At 33.3% G+C, this 14,055-nt stretch overlaps 1 protein-coding gene across 1 annotated transcript in view; it reads left to right on the forward strand.

Annotated features, from left to right (window-relative positions):
* Positions 1-13,764, forward strand: part of LOC123554238 (carbohydrate sulfotransferase 11-like) — a 32,057-nt gene extending 18,293 nt beyond the window's left edge. The window contains exons 2-3 of the mRNA XM_045344235.2: positions 11,842-11,915; positions 12,254-13,764. Of these exons, the coding sequence (XP_045200170.2) occupies positions 11,842-11,915; positions 12,254-13,366 (1,187 nt within the window). The 3' untranslated portion in view covers positions 13,367-13,764. The remainder of the gene's footprint in view (positions 1-11,841; positions 11,916-12,253) is intronic.
* The last annotated feature ends 291 nt before the right edge of the window (positions 13,765-14,055 follow it).

The raw sequence follows: 14,055 nt of genomic DNA on the forward strand, positions 1-14,055 counted from the left end.
GCCAATTTTAATAGTATTCAGTATGCAAGTGGCTCGAGCAAATAGTATTCAGTATTCAATATCTATAATGAAATAATAGTTCTTCAGGCATAAATAATCAATATCCAATGAATTTATTTCGGAACCTGGTGGACTTTCCAATTTCAAAGTTTAATGCTGACGTATTTACTATAGAGGCTGACCCCGACGTTTCTACTTTAGAGACTGACGGAGACATTCAATCTCAAAGTTTGGACATGAATAGGCTGACAACAATCATCAAAGAAGGAAGATTGGAAACGGATCTATTCCTGCTTGTGAATGAACCGAATATTTCACCTGCAAATGCTGCCCAGAATTGAAACTATAATGTCTGACATTTCCATGATCAGCACTAGCAAGGTGCTTCAATTGAGCTTTTGAATTCCAGTATTTCAAGACACTAATCGTATTGACCACACCCCTAATATTGCCCATGTTCTGGCATGAAATAATTATGTACTTAATACTTGTAAAAATGTGTATATATGTATTATAGAGTTTGAGACAGTTTATTTTCAATATTGGAAAGTGTGTGAATTAGCAGATAAATATTCCAGTTCAGAACCCTTAAATCTCTATTCTGCTCGTCCGAAGTGGACAGCACTTTTCTTTTCTGGAGTTATAGAACAACAGCTCGAGACAGTATGTAAAGTTTATTTCCAATGGAAACAAATGTATAGTACTGTGCAAACATTACTCTTTTTTATTAAAATACCTATAGAGTCATAACTTGTTAGTTTTATGAATCGGGAATATGAATGCCAATGGCAGTTATGTACGAGTTCAGATGTTCTATTTTGAGATGTTGCTTTTTCTATTATATATGTCCGCAAACTGCAGATTGAATAAATGATTGAAAAATTGTTAAAAAACGATCTGACCAAAATGTGACTTCTAGAGTGCTTGCAAGATTTTTCAATGATTTGACGTACTGATCTAGTTTTTGAACTCATGTGACCCACTTTCAAACTCGACCTATATATCATTAAGATAAACATTATGACCAAGATTAATGAAGACCTGACCAAAAATGTGACTTCTAGAATGCTTACAAGATTTTCCGATAATTTGACCTTGTGACCTAGTTTTTGACCTCACATGACCCAGTTTCAAACTTGACGTCGATATCATTAAGATAAACATATGACAAAGTTTGTTGAAGATCCGACCTAAAATGTGACTTCTAGAGTGCTTACAAGATTTTTTTTTACTATGTAAGTCTATTTAATACTGATAAGCCCCAAGGTTGGGCCGTTATTACCCCGGGGGTCATAATTTAAAAATCTTGGTAGAGGTCCACTAGGTAGTGGTACATGCGAAATATCTAAGTTCTGGGCCTTGCGGTTCTGGAGAAGATTTTTTAAGGTTTTTCACTATATAACTCTATATAACATGATAAGCCCCAGGGCGGAGTCATTATGACCCCCGGGGGTAATGATTTGAACACATTTGTTAGAGCTCCACTAGGTAATGCTACATGCAAAATATCTTAGCTCTTGGACTCGTGGTTTCGGAGAAGATTTTTTTTGTAATTCAGAAATTGTTGACACACACAGAGACGACGGACAAAAGATCACAATGTATCAAAATTTATTAAACATATAGGCATAGTATATGCATGAGAGGATTACAAAACCTCAATTTTTATAACAAACAAACAAAAACAATGTCATAACCACAGATAACTGAATCATATAGTATTTATCATGAAATGTACAGTCACATAACAGCACAACCATTGGTACAATAACACCTCCAAATAATGTACTTAACAGCTATGTGAATAAGAGAGTGAAAATCTTAAGTATACATGAGATAAGATATACGATGAATGTTTCATCCTGGTGTATTTTATGTTTATTGTATTGTTCACAGTGTTGACAGGTTTATCATCAACACGAAGTTCAGTTTTTCAATCAGCTTTGACCTCAAATACCGATAACATTGGCTGGCATATATGTCCCTTTTTTAAATATTCTGATACTAGTATGGTAAGTGTCATGTCATCCAGTTCATCTCCTGACGTTGAAACCAAAGTAAATATGAATTGTTCCACATTTCCATTAATAAATCTGCCACCTGGGAAGAAGAAGTCAATCGTTCCTTAATCGTTCCTACTGTAAGATCATCATCATGACGAAATGAAATTCCCCTGATTTCTCCACCTTTGGATTTAGTTACCAGCCTAGAGCGATTATTTCTGTAATTTGTCCAACCAATTTTAATTTTGAACTCCATTCTCTGACCTCGGCCTAGATTTGTACCCGTTGGAGCACTTCGCATTTCCTGAAATATATGAGACAACTTCTTAGGTATACTTTAAACTAAATTTGAACTAGATGCTGTTTTTGAGAATTTTTAACATTTTGTAGAGTTTTGAAGATAGAGGCATGATTGAATATAAGCGCATATCAAATATAGGCGCGTATTTTGATACCACCTGATTTGACCCCAAAAATATGTACATGTTCGAGAATAACGTATTTTGAAGGTGAAATTTGTGCATATAGATAAGTAAGTATATATAGTTATAAATGGTATTTAATAGTTGCCATTAGAGGTACAGGGTGATCATTAATATATGATAACTTAAATAATTTTATTAATTTTTTACAGAAGCAATGTATCTTAATAAATTGTTTTTCATTCCAAAGAGTACATGTGTAAGTTTTATCTGGTTTATCTTTGCTGAAAACAATAACATCATAACTTTGCAATTCTTTCTGTTGCATCTGAGTTTTCATTTGGGTACATGTACCATTCGTTTAATTTCGGTTGCTAAGCAACGGAAAATCACCTTTTAATTAAATATTTTGACGGCCTCTTTACCAAATGACCTGTTGCCATGGAAACAAGGCAGTTAAGAATCTGATCAGAAACATCTAGGTTGCGTGTTCCACTTGTATGCAATAAATCTGTAACAATAAGACAGGGAAATGATATGTTAATAACAAATATAATCAAATATACCATAAAACTTTACATCAATTTTTAGGTTTCGTGCAATCAATTTTAACCAAAGAATACTGACATGGCTTATTGGTAGTGAACTATTGACTTTATTTTTTTTATTTGCTTTCATATAAATCAATCCGTAAAACATAATGTTCAAGCATATGTTGCTCAATAAAACCTGTAAAACGGTAAACTTGATATTTTGTGGTACTGGTTAGCCATAATTCTTAGATATACAAACAAAATATGGCTATTTTTGCCAAAGTTGTTGCTTAGCAACAAATGGAATTTGTGACCTTAGCATGTTGTTGTTTTCATCAAACTTATATTCCAAACAAAACTATAACCTCAGATCGCCTTTCTAAATTCCAGTTTGTTTAGTTCTGCCCATTATTTTCTCGTTTAGGGCAAAACCATTATTTTAACTGGGGACTCTAGTTGAAGGTTCCATGTACCTTTAGTTTAGCATCCTTCAAAACATGTCTGTAAGTGCATTTTACAGACTAACTTTAAAGGTGCTGCCACGCGCATGAAGGAAAGTGACGAAAAAGGATTTTTGCTCAAAATCTATTTTTATGTTTTTCTTTGCTAAGTCCTTTTGGGTTATCTTCATCGATCAGTTACTTCAATCAAGAATAGCCTCGCGTATGTCTTTTTTAATGGAATTCCATGTCAAAAACTTAGCGTTGGTTACGCTAAAATCATGCAAATTAGTCCATTCTTATTTTAGCCGAGCGGAAGTCAGTCGTGTTCTTACATTTCCGTGTCTCTTCGGTGAAAAAAAACAACAACATATACATGAATTTTATGACACATTTAAATCATGAAGATGTGCTGGACTATATAAGTCTATGTAAAACTGATAAGCCCCTGGGTGGGGTCAATTTGAGCCTGGGATCATGATTTGAACAATCTTGATAGAGGTCCACTATTTAGTGCTACATACTATATATCTAAGGCCTGGGCCTTGTGGTTCAATCGAAGATTTTTAAAGTTTTTACTATATAAGTTAATGTAAAACAGATAAGCCCCTGTGTGGGGTCAATTTGACCCTGGGGTCATGATTTGAACAATGTTGGTAGAGTTCTAGTTGGTAGTGCTACATGCTTAACATCTAAGGTCTGGGCTTTGCGGTTCAAGAGAAGATTTTTGAAGTTTTTACTATATAAGTCTATGTAAAACTGATAAACCCCAGGGCGATGTCAGTTTGAACCCTGGGGTCATGATTTGAACAATCTTGGTAGAAGTCCATCAGGTAGTGCTGCATGCTAAATACCTAAGGTCTGGGCCTTGTGGTTCTGGAGAATAAGATTTTTGAAGTTTTTATTATATAAGTCTATGTAAAACTGATAAGCCCCAGGGCGGGGTCAATTTGACCTCGAAGGTCATGGTTTTAAAAATCTTGGTAGAGATCTACTAAGTAGTGCTGCATGCTACATATCTAAGGTCTAGGCCTTGTGGTTCTGGAGAAGAAGATTTTTCAAGGTTTTTCACTATATAACTCTATGTAAGCTGATAAGCCCCCGGGCGGAGTCATTATGACCCCGGGAGTCATGATTTGAAGAAATTTGAAAAAACGCCATCTAATCTAAAGTCTGTGACTTGTGGTTTCAAAGAAGAAGATATTTTGTAAATGTCTACACACTCATAGACGCACGGACGACGGACAAAAGTTGAACACAAAAGTCACCCCGTCACTATGTGACAGGTGAGCTTATAATTTTAGCTTTTTTGAAGAAGATTTTTAAAGAAAAAGTTTATGGACAGACAATGGATGAAAAGTGATCACAAAAGCTCACATTGTCAACAAAACACTAATTAAGAACAGAAAATATTAAATTTTCTGTCAGCAATTTGGAAATGGTGATTGTGGCTATGGTCAATAACATTTTTCAATATTTGAATCAATGACAGTAAAATAAAGACTTATGATGTACATGTATATCCACAATGCTAACACGAAAATCATCATCCTTTTTCAAAATGACTAAATCATAAAAGTTGTGGTTAATTTTTACATATTAAATATTTTGAATTAATAATTTAGAATTAATAATTTAGAATTTATCTTTTATATTTAAGATTTTATATTTAACATTTAATTTTTAAATATTTAGAATTAATAATTTAGAATTTATTTCTTATATTTAAGATTTTATATTTAACATTAATTCTTAAATTTTTGTTGATTTAATTGTTTACAGTTTATGTTTTATATTTAATAAGATTTGATTAGGCAAAAGTACAAATGATAGGTATGATATTGTACAATATAATATGTTATATGAAATTTATTAACATAGTGTCTGGGTTCGATCTATCTTTACATAGTGTCTGGGTTTGTTAGACCTGAACCAGTAAACAGGCTTGCTCGTTTTTTTTTTTTTTTTTTTTTTTTTAGATCTGGCTAAGTTATTGAGATTTAGCTGTAAGCAGTAAGCCAGATCTTGCTATAATTTGAACAAAAGAAATATTGAAGGCCTTAGTGTTTAATTCACTGGCCATGGTATATCCATTCTAACACATTTTTGTGACAGAAAAAGAAGTCAGAACCTTTGGGCTGGATCCTTAAGTGTATTAAACAATGACGTTCTTTGGTTACTGTGAAATATCGAGGTAATTTACATTGTATCACACATAATTCCTTCTTTATTTATATGAAATGAAAAGCAGCAGTGTTAGAATTTCATTACAACCATTGGCTACCGCCGTATTACTATGACCCCCCTCTCCCCCCTACCGCCAGCACACACACTACAACTCAGAACAAGAGCGGTTCGTTAAACTGCGCACTCAACTCAGTGCTGGAAAGTATATTAAGTGCTGACACAGAACAGTGCTTGACACAAAACACGACCTGGTGCTAGTAACAGAACAGGTGCATGCATTAGAACAGATCACTGAAAAAGAAGCTTTTCAATAATAATTATTGAAAATTTTACCAGTGAAGCAAAATTATAAGTCGAAAAGGGGGAATAACTCATATAAAACGCTGGATAGAGTTTTCCCCGTTTGCCAATAGACGTAGGTCTTGATTTTGTACAAGTGTATTAGGTTTCAAGTTAAAAGCTATTCATGATAGTGTTTGAGAAAATTAAATTTTAGTGATAACTTGGCCCTTATTTCTATGTTCTAAGTATAAACAAGGGCAGATAACTCTGCATATATAGGTCACAGGGTTACCTGCCCTGTCGTTATGGATTCCCCTTGTGATAGCAAATGACTTTTCAGAGTTTCAAGTGAATACCTTTGATAGTTTTTGAGAAATTGACTTTTAAAGCAAAATTCTAAGTCGAAAAAGGGGAATAACTCTTACAAAGAGCTGGATAGAGTTGTTTCCTCTCGTCAATAGAAGTAGGTCATAACTTTCTATAAGTGTATTGAGTTTCAAGATAAAAGCATTGAAAGTGTTTGAGAAAATTTTATTTTAGTAAAAAATTGGCCCATATTTCTATGTACTAGGTCGAAACAAGGGCAGATAACTCTGCATCTACTTGTTATGGACTCGCCTTTTGATAGTGAATGACTATTCTGAGTTTCAAGTGAATGCCAAAATTCTTTTTGGCATATAAGTAGATAACTTGTTTATCGAAGTAACCACATTTAAATTTTATCAAAATATATGCACAACTAGCAGATCGAACACGACCAAGTTTTGAAAAAATAGATTAGGTATGTCCTGTGACTGTACTATCAAATGTTTATGCAGAAAAGATACTGTCAAAGACCTTGTTGGCTAATTTTAAGTCATTTAGACATAAAACATGCAACATAAACTCTTATAAGCTTTCAAAATCCGTTTACGCTTGTATTTATTAAACGTGGAAGAATCAAATTAAAGTCTATCATACCTTATTACTGGACATGTTCTTTCACAATGGACGTTCCCGCTTTTCTAGTGCTCTTTATTTTATTTCTAATATTTAAGTTTTAATAATTCAATTTTTAATTTAAAGTATTAAGTACTCATTAATAAGTTTCAACAATTAACATTTAATTTAAAATGTCCCTCCAGGGCTTCTATAGATAATTTAAGGTTATGCCAGATAAGATCACGCAGGAAGGTAATTTTTCCACAGCAAGCATATAACGTCGGTTCTAGAAAACATTGACTGGATAAATTTACTTGTAAATAGATAGATTCCAACGATGGAGACGAATATAAAAATATTATTTTCGGTTTCAGTAACACATCCGCCATCATTCGGATACGTCCGTAACTACGCTAAAGGAAGTGGCTAATCGTACGGTCCCATATGAATAGTGAAATAAAACGCAGGTGGCTATTCGTACGGCAATGTTGTATTACCTTGTACTGAAGTCCTTCAGCTGATATATTTTCAACCGATTTTTTTACTTTTCTTTAATTTTCAGTCGCACATAAACAGGAAGTGATTTCAAATATAGAAAAAAGGCTAATTTTATGTCTGCGTGCAATATTGTTGTCATCGTTTGACATATATGAAATATGTGTGAAATAATAAAAATGTCATTTTTTGATTCAAATTATGGTTTGAATATCATGTAACATGCTCACTTTTTCTTTCATATATCGGTTGATACGACTGGAACTAATTATTGACAATATCAAAAAAAAAAGAAAGAAAAAAGAAGAAAAAAAAAGAAAAAACAACAACAACAAAAAGCAGGGAAGTAATAGTAATAGCTTACAACACAATGTCCGCCTACAGCTTAAATACTGCTCCTCTATAAAAATACGACTTAAATTTACATGCCTTCACTTGGTACTGGCAGTGTTCCACAAGATTGGAGGGCGGCTTTCGTTGTCCCTGTATACAGAAAGGGCCCGCGAAAAAAAGCCAGCAATCACAAACCTATTCTCTTACTTGCATTGCTTACAAAGCTCAAAGCATAGTTATGAAACCTTGAAGCTAGTAAATAGACAGACCTAATAGTTATGAACTTTAGCAAAGCGTTTGACAAAGTCGATCACAATCATTTGGTCTACAAGCTATTTCAGTAAGATAGAAAATCATCAATGTGGATACAATCTATCCTTTAAATACGAACACAAAACGTCTTTAATTAGATATACCACCTATGGTATCAGGGGCACCCCAAGGGTATGTTCTTAAGCCTTGCCTTTTCTTAACATATCACTCACCTGCCAGACATACTTAAAAGCACTGTAAGACTGGTTGTTGACGATAAAGTAGTTTATCTCACTAGTTTATCATACTAATCATACTATAAATATCATGCATGATTGTGAGACTGTCTAGCAGAACCTCCCTAAATTATAGCTTTGGTAAATGGAGTTTAATTCTGATAATGCGAAGTGATTAGGGTATATAAAAAAGAAATAATAAAACATTGCTTTTCGCTATAAAGTACATATCCATGAATCTAAGCTATAAAATGCTTAATATTTAAGCGAACCAGCAGTGTGAGATCACAAACAAGGCAAACAAGACCCTAAAATACATGAAAAGAAATGATCAAACAAATATTAAATGTACAAATTAAGAAACTCCGTACAAAACAATTGTTCTTCCATAACTGGAATATTGCTCAACTGTTTGGCATTCATGGTAACAATCTCTAACATATGAAGTTGACTGTAGATTAAGCATCACAGAAATATTAATTGTACTTCAATGGCAAACGTTAGAAAAAAGGAGAAATTTCACACTCCTAACTTTTTTATATAAAATCCATCATTCCATTTTTTTTTGTAGATCACCAGTACCGGCCATTATCACAAGAACTCATTTTTCCCATTAGACTCTGGAACAACCTACCACATCATGTTAAATTAACAGTTAGGTTTAACTTTATCGTCCGATCTTAAATGGCACAAGCATATAAGCCACAAAGAAAAGTATGCATCGAAGGTTTTGAGTTCTATGAGAGCACTAAAATTCAAGTTAAAAAGATATACACTAAATCAAATTTATATTTCATATATGAGACCTATATTAGAGTATGCATCTATCGTTTGGGATGGTTGCACTGTACAACAAAAACAATCCTTAGAAAAATTACAATATGAAGCGGCACGTATAGTTACAGGATTAACCGGATCTGTCGCAATACAAAATTTAGTTCAAGAAATAGGATGGGTCTCCTTAGAGGACAGACGAAATATTCAAAAGCCTATTACAGTTTATAAAGCTAAATATAGTCTACTCCCTGAATTCTTGTCAAATATTTTTCCTCCTGTTGTAGCAGAGATATCTAATTACCCTTTGAGAAACAATGATAACTATGTAACAATAGCTCGAAGAACTCAGATTTATAGTTACTCATTTATACCGTCATCTAACGATCTATGGAATTCACTTGATATAAATATTAGAAATTCTGAATCCCTTAATATATTTAAATCAAAGCTAAAAGAGTTGTTCAGAGCACCAACAATCCCCAAACACTTTCTGATTGGTAAAAGACTGCCCTCAATATTACATGCAAGGTTAAGAAACCGATGCAGTAATCTGAATAACGATTTATACAGAAACCATTTAAGAGATAATCCCAGTTGTGACTGTGGGTATCCCATCGAGAATGCTGAACATTATATTTAGGGAACAAAGAATCGACCTATTTCATGAAACCAGAACTTTGCATCCTTTAAATGACACACTGCTATTATTTGGATCTGACATGTACTCAGACGAAAGCAATTCAATAATTACTTTGGCAGTGCATAAATTTATCATAAATTCTAATCGTTTTCAGTGAGAATAGCTGAGATTGGAATTTCTACCAGTACCTAACATTTGATATTGATTATTAATCAAACCTCAACTTATCGCAAACGAATACAGTTACTCCTGCCCTTGTCTAGCTTCTGGGAAACAGATCCATGAGGAAAAATAGCAATATCAACATCATATATAACATTAAACTAGCTTCATTTTTCTTTTTTAGTTTCAGTCATACTTTGGTCTTTTCTTCAATCTTTTGTAACACATGTTATAATTGTTTATTTCGTAAAAGTAATTAACTCTATGTAAAAGTTAATTTTTAGGGGAAGGGCCGTTTACTTATGTTGGCAGAACTTGTGACCCGACCCTATTGCTATAATTCAATTGATTGTTGATATCCAATGTTGCTGTAATGATATAAATACATGTATTATAAGCAATAAAATATGTTTAAACTCTAAACTCTTTCATCAAAATTAATGGTTTTACGGCTAATCGATACAAAATGGTCAAATATATCCGAGAAGAAGCCACATTGCAAACGCCAACTGTAAAGCATAAACATAAATGTAAAAAATGTAAACATACCTAAAACATCCATGTAAAAAATGTAAAGCATATCTATCAGTTATGTAAAAATGTATGTACGTATTGCAAATGATGTAAATAGAAAGTATGAAATGTTAGATTTTTTGATAAATTCCTATCTGCTTTAAAAACGATAACATATTTCCTACTGACACGTTTTCAAATAACTCTTTCAAAGATTGAACGTCATAATATTAACTGCGTTGTGTAGCAAAGTCCACACAGTCGATTAAAATATGTTTAATATTTAGTTGTTTTCCAGCACTATCTAGATAAGTTTGGCAATATCGTCAACAAGCAATGTATTTATACCACGAGTAGGTACACATTTATACCGTCATCATGAGGGATGTTTTTATATAAAGACGACAAATCCAGGCTTACTAGGTAGGAATTAGGTTGGAGACGTATATTCATCAATTGATTAATGAAGTCAGTTGTATCTTTTACGTATGATCATAGTTTCTGCATTCTGTGTTTAAGCAAAAGTCAACATATTTTAAAATATTTTCTATGCATGAGTTGTATCCAGGTACAGTTGGTCTCCCAGGATATACTAGCGGTAGCAATTTATCGTAGAATGTATGTGTTGTTGGCAATACATAAAACTGGGGTATGTGCAACTCGTTTGGGAAAATACAAATTCATCACTGATTCTGTGGTGGTGTTCCTCAATTTTCTCAATACAATTTTGAAATTCATATTTTATTTTTTTCACAGGGATTAAAATTGTTTATCATAGTACTTCTCATCATTCAGTTGCCTCTCTACTTCTATTTAGCCGGTGCTTTAGCAACTGGCTATAGCTCTAAATCAAGTTTCAACCTCGCGTCGTATATTAATCCTTCTATTTCTATGTGAACGCCTCACAAAAATATTCTTGACATGTAAAAATATAGCCCTTATTTATCTTTTATTAATCTTGATTTTTTTTGTGAGTGGGTGAGCAACTGAGGACTGCTGTTTCTAGCAACAAAAACAAATAGCAACGGATTGTAGAATTAAAATGAAGTTTATATTTGCATTCGAAATATTCGGAATCACTCCGCTCTAGGGTTAGGTTAGGTTCAGGGTTAGGGTTGAAATTGGCCCAACCTTGTGGTAAATTTAATTTTACATGGAGATGTAGAGGGAAAACCTTTAAAAATCTTCTTGTCTTGAACCACAATGCACAGAGCTTAGATATTTGGAAAGTAGCATTGTCTAAAAGACCTCTACCAACATTGTTCAAATCATGACCGGTCTTTGCACAATGAAATATTGATTCTTCGGGTGTATTGGTTGAAATATCATTAAATGAGCACTGGCAATCAGTCTTTTCAGGGCTTTGATTTATAATCATCACTGTTCATTTATCTGCCTTTTTATCAAAAAGTTTTTATCATCGGCTAAATTTTATCAAGCAGACATTTCCGACTTTGAAACATTACTTAATAAATGTGTATGTGTATGTCACCGCCTGAATATAAAAGTATTGTGACGTTATACCCGTTCTTTATTATTAGTCCCCAAAGAAGGCATGTTGCCGAAACGTTGAATATTAATAAATTGTAAATTGACTGCGTGTTTGGTTTTTATCTACTACATAATAAAACTTTATCTTTTTCAGAAACAGACCGTTTATTCAGATTCAGTGAAGACCAGTTACAACAAGCACATGGGGCATCTGTTGCAAATGCGCAGGTTATGTTTCTCACAATCCTATATTTAATTCATAAAAAGTGGTATTGAGATTTATCGAATTATTGATTTTACCTGACATTTGCTTTGTAGATTCTTGCATTAATTTTTTTAACGTTATGTGTATTGTAAATAGTTTCCTCCGAAACCTATTAAAATGTATTTCACATAAACTGCAATGTGTTAGCAAATTTTTTCCTGTTAAAAGTCTTGGTATCACAATGTGTAATAATACCGAATAACTAAGAACTATTTAAGTGTTATCCCAATCCGGACATTTCATTTGGTTGTAATGTCAAAGAAATACATCATCAAAGTATAACTGCTGTTCTGAATTTTAGATTGGCATGTTTGATGAGGTATCAGGGAGAAACGCTGAACGATTGAATATAATTCGTGAACAGTGCAGTTTGTTGGGAAAACCAAGACAAGAAGAGACATCAAAACTTAAATTAAGGACATTGTGTAACCCCAGTCATTCCGTAATTTATTGCAGAGTAAATAAAGCAGCGTCAACTTTCATTATAGATACTTTAGCTTACGTTTTGAACTGTTCAGCTGATTGTTTACGCAATTCTTCTTTAGAACTGTACAGTCTCCCGGAAAAATACGTGAAAGACATACTTCAAAAGACAGCTTATTCTTTTATGTTTGTAAGGGAGCCGTATGGGCGATTATTTGCAACTTACTGTAATAAGTTTTATTTTCCAAAAGGCTTCTGGACGCCGGTAGGATTACGCATAGTTAAACGGTTTAGAGAGAACCCATCCAATGATAGTCTACAATATGGACATGACGTAACATTTACCGAATTGATACGTTACACTGTTGAAGAGTTCGAAGCCGGTAAATCTATGGACGATCATATTACGCCCATGCATGTAAGATGTGATCCCTGTGAACACCGTTATAATTTCATTGGTAAATTAGAGACCATAAAGTCCGATTTAGAGTTTCTAGCGAATGAATGGCAATTAAAGAAAATTTCAAAGAGAATTCCGGAGAAAATCAGTGAAAAGAACAACAGTAAAACATTCCGACCAATGGAGTATTTTCAGGCCCTTCTACAGAGGTTAAAACTTGAACAGTCCAGTATTAATACAAATGACCTCTATAAAAGAGCATGGCGTTATTATCAGATAACTGGAAAAATATATAAACATATCAATATGCCATGTCCCCCAACATATCTCAACGAAAGTAATTTTAAAGATTTTTTTAAAGAAATGAAACTTGCAGTTTTCGCTTCAAACGTTAGTGCTACTGAACTGAAAGCTCAAAAAGAGGAAGCAATGTTAGAGGCATATTCAAAAGTTCCACTGAAATATTTATACAGACTGAGAAAAGTTGTTTTGAAAGATTGTCTTTTCTTCGGATACGATGACCGGCCAAAGTGGTTGTTCAACAGGACGTCAAGTAAAGTTAACAAAAGTAGTTTTAACTATTTCTCCTAAGTTTTAGTCACACTAGCATAACGGTTGTCTTCTCTTTTTAGAGAAAAACATAAACAAAACAACAACAACAACAACAACAAAAAAGACTGCAAAGATAAATGGATGTGTTTCGATGTTTTTGTCAAACTTCTATAATTGACAGAGAATGACAAAGAATTATTCACTCAAAATGAGGTGTAGAAGGCAGTGAGATGTAAAAAGATTATTTGAGTTTATTCTGTAGTAAACAAATATGACAGGAAAAATAACTCTTAGTAGTTCTTTTCTCATAATTTCCTGTAAGTTTTAAGATAATTCTTAAAAATGATGTAAGAACGTCTTAGCCGAATTCGAAAAGTTTAAAAAGTCTCTAAATTTACATGTACTAAGTCATGTTTTCATTAAAATTGAATTTCCGACTTTGTCTACGCAGTAATATTGAAATAGTTCTTGCTGTTTGATTTCCAGCTGTTTGTATAATTATCAGCCCTATTCTCATTTAAGATCAAGGCAAGTTTTGACAACCGTATAACGCTTGGTAACGTCTGGGAGCTGATTGCTTAAATTAGCTAAGCAAAATATAAGAATTAATATATTATCTTCTTACGGTACTAGTTGAGTGGGCTAACACTCGTACGGTGAAGGTTTGCGTTCCTGGTTACTCTCATCGTAGTGTGTCCTAGGAAAAGGTACTTTATCACGACTGTCTC

Source organism: Mercenaria mercenaria, chromosome 7, assembly GCF_021730395.1.
Source record: "Mercenaria mercenaria strain notata chromosome 7, MADL_Memer_1, whole genome shotgun sequence".
Lineage (NCBI taxonomy): Eukaryota > Metazoa > Mollusca > Bivalvia > Venerida > Veneridae > Mercenaria > Mercenaria mercenaria.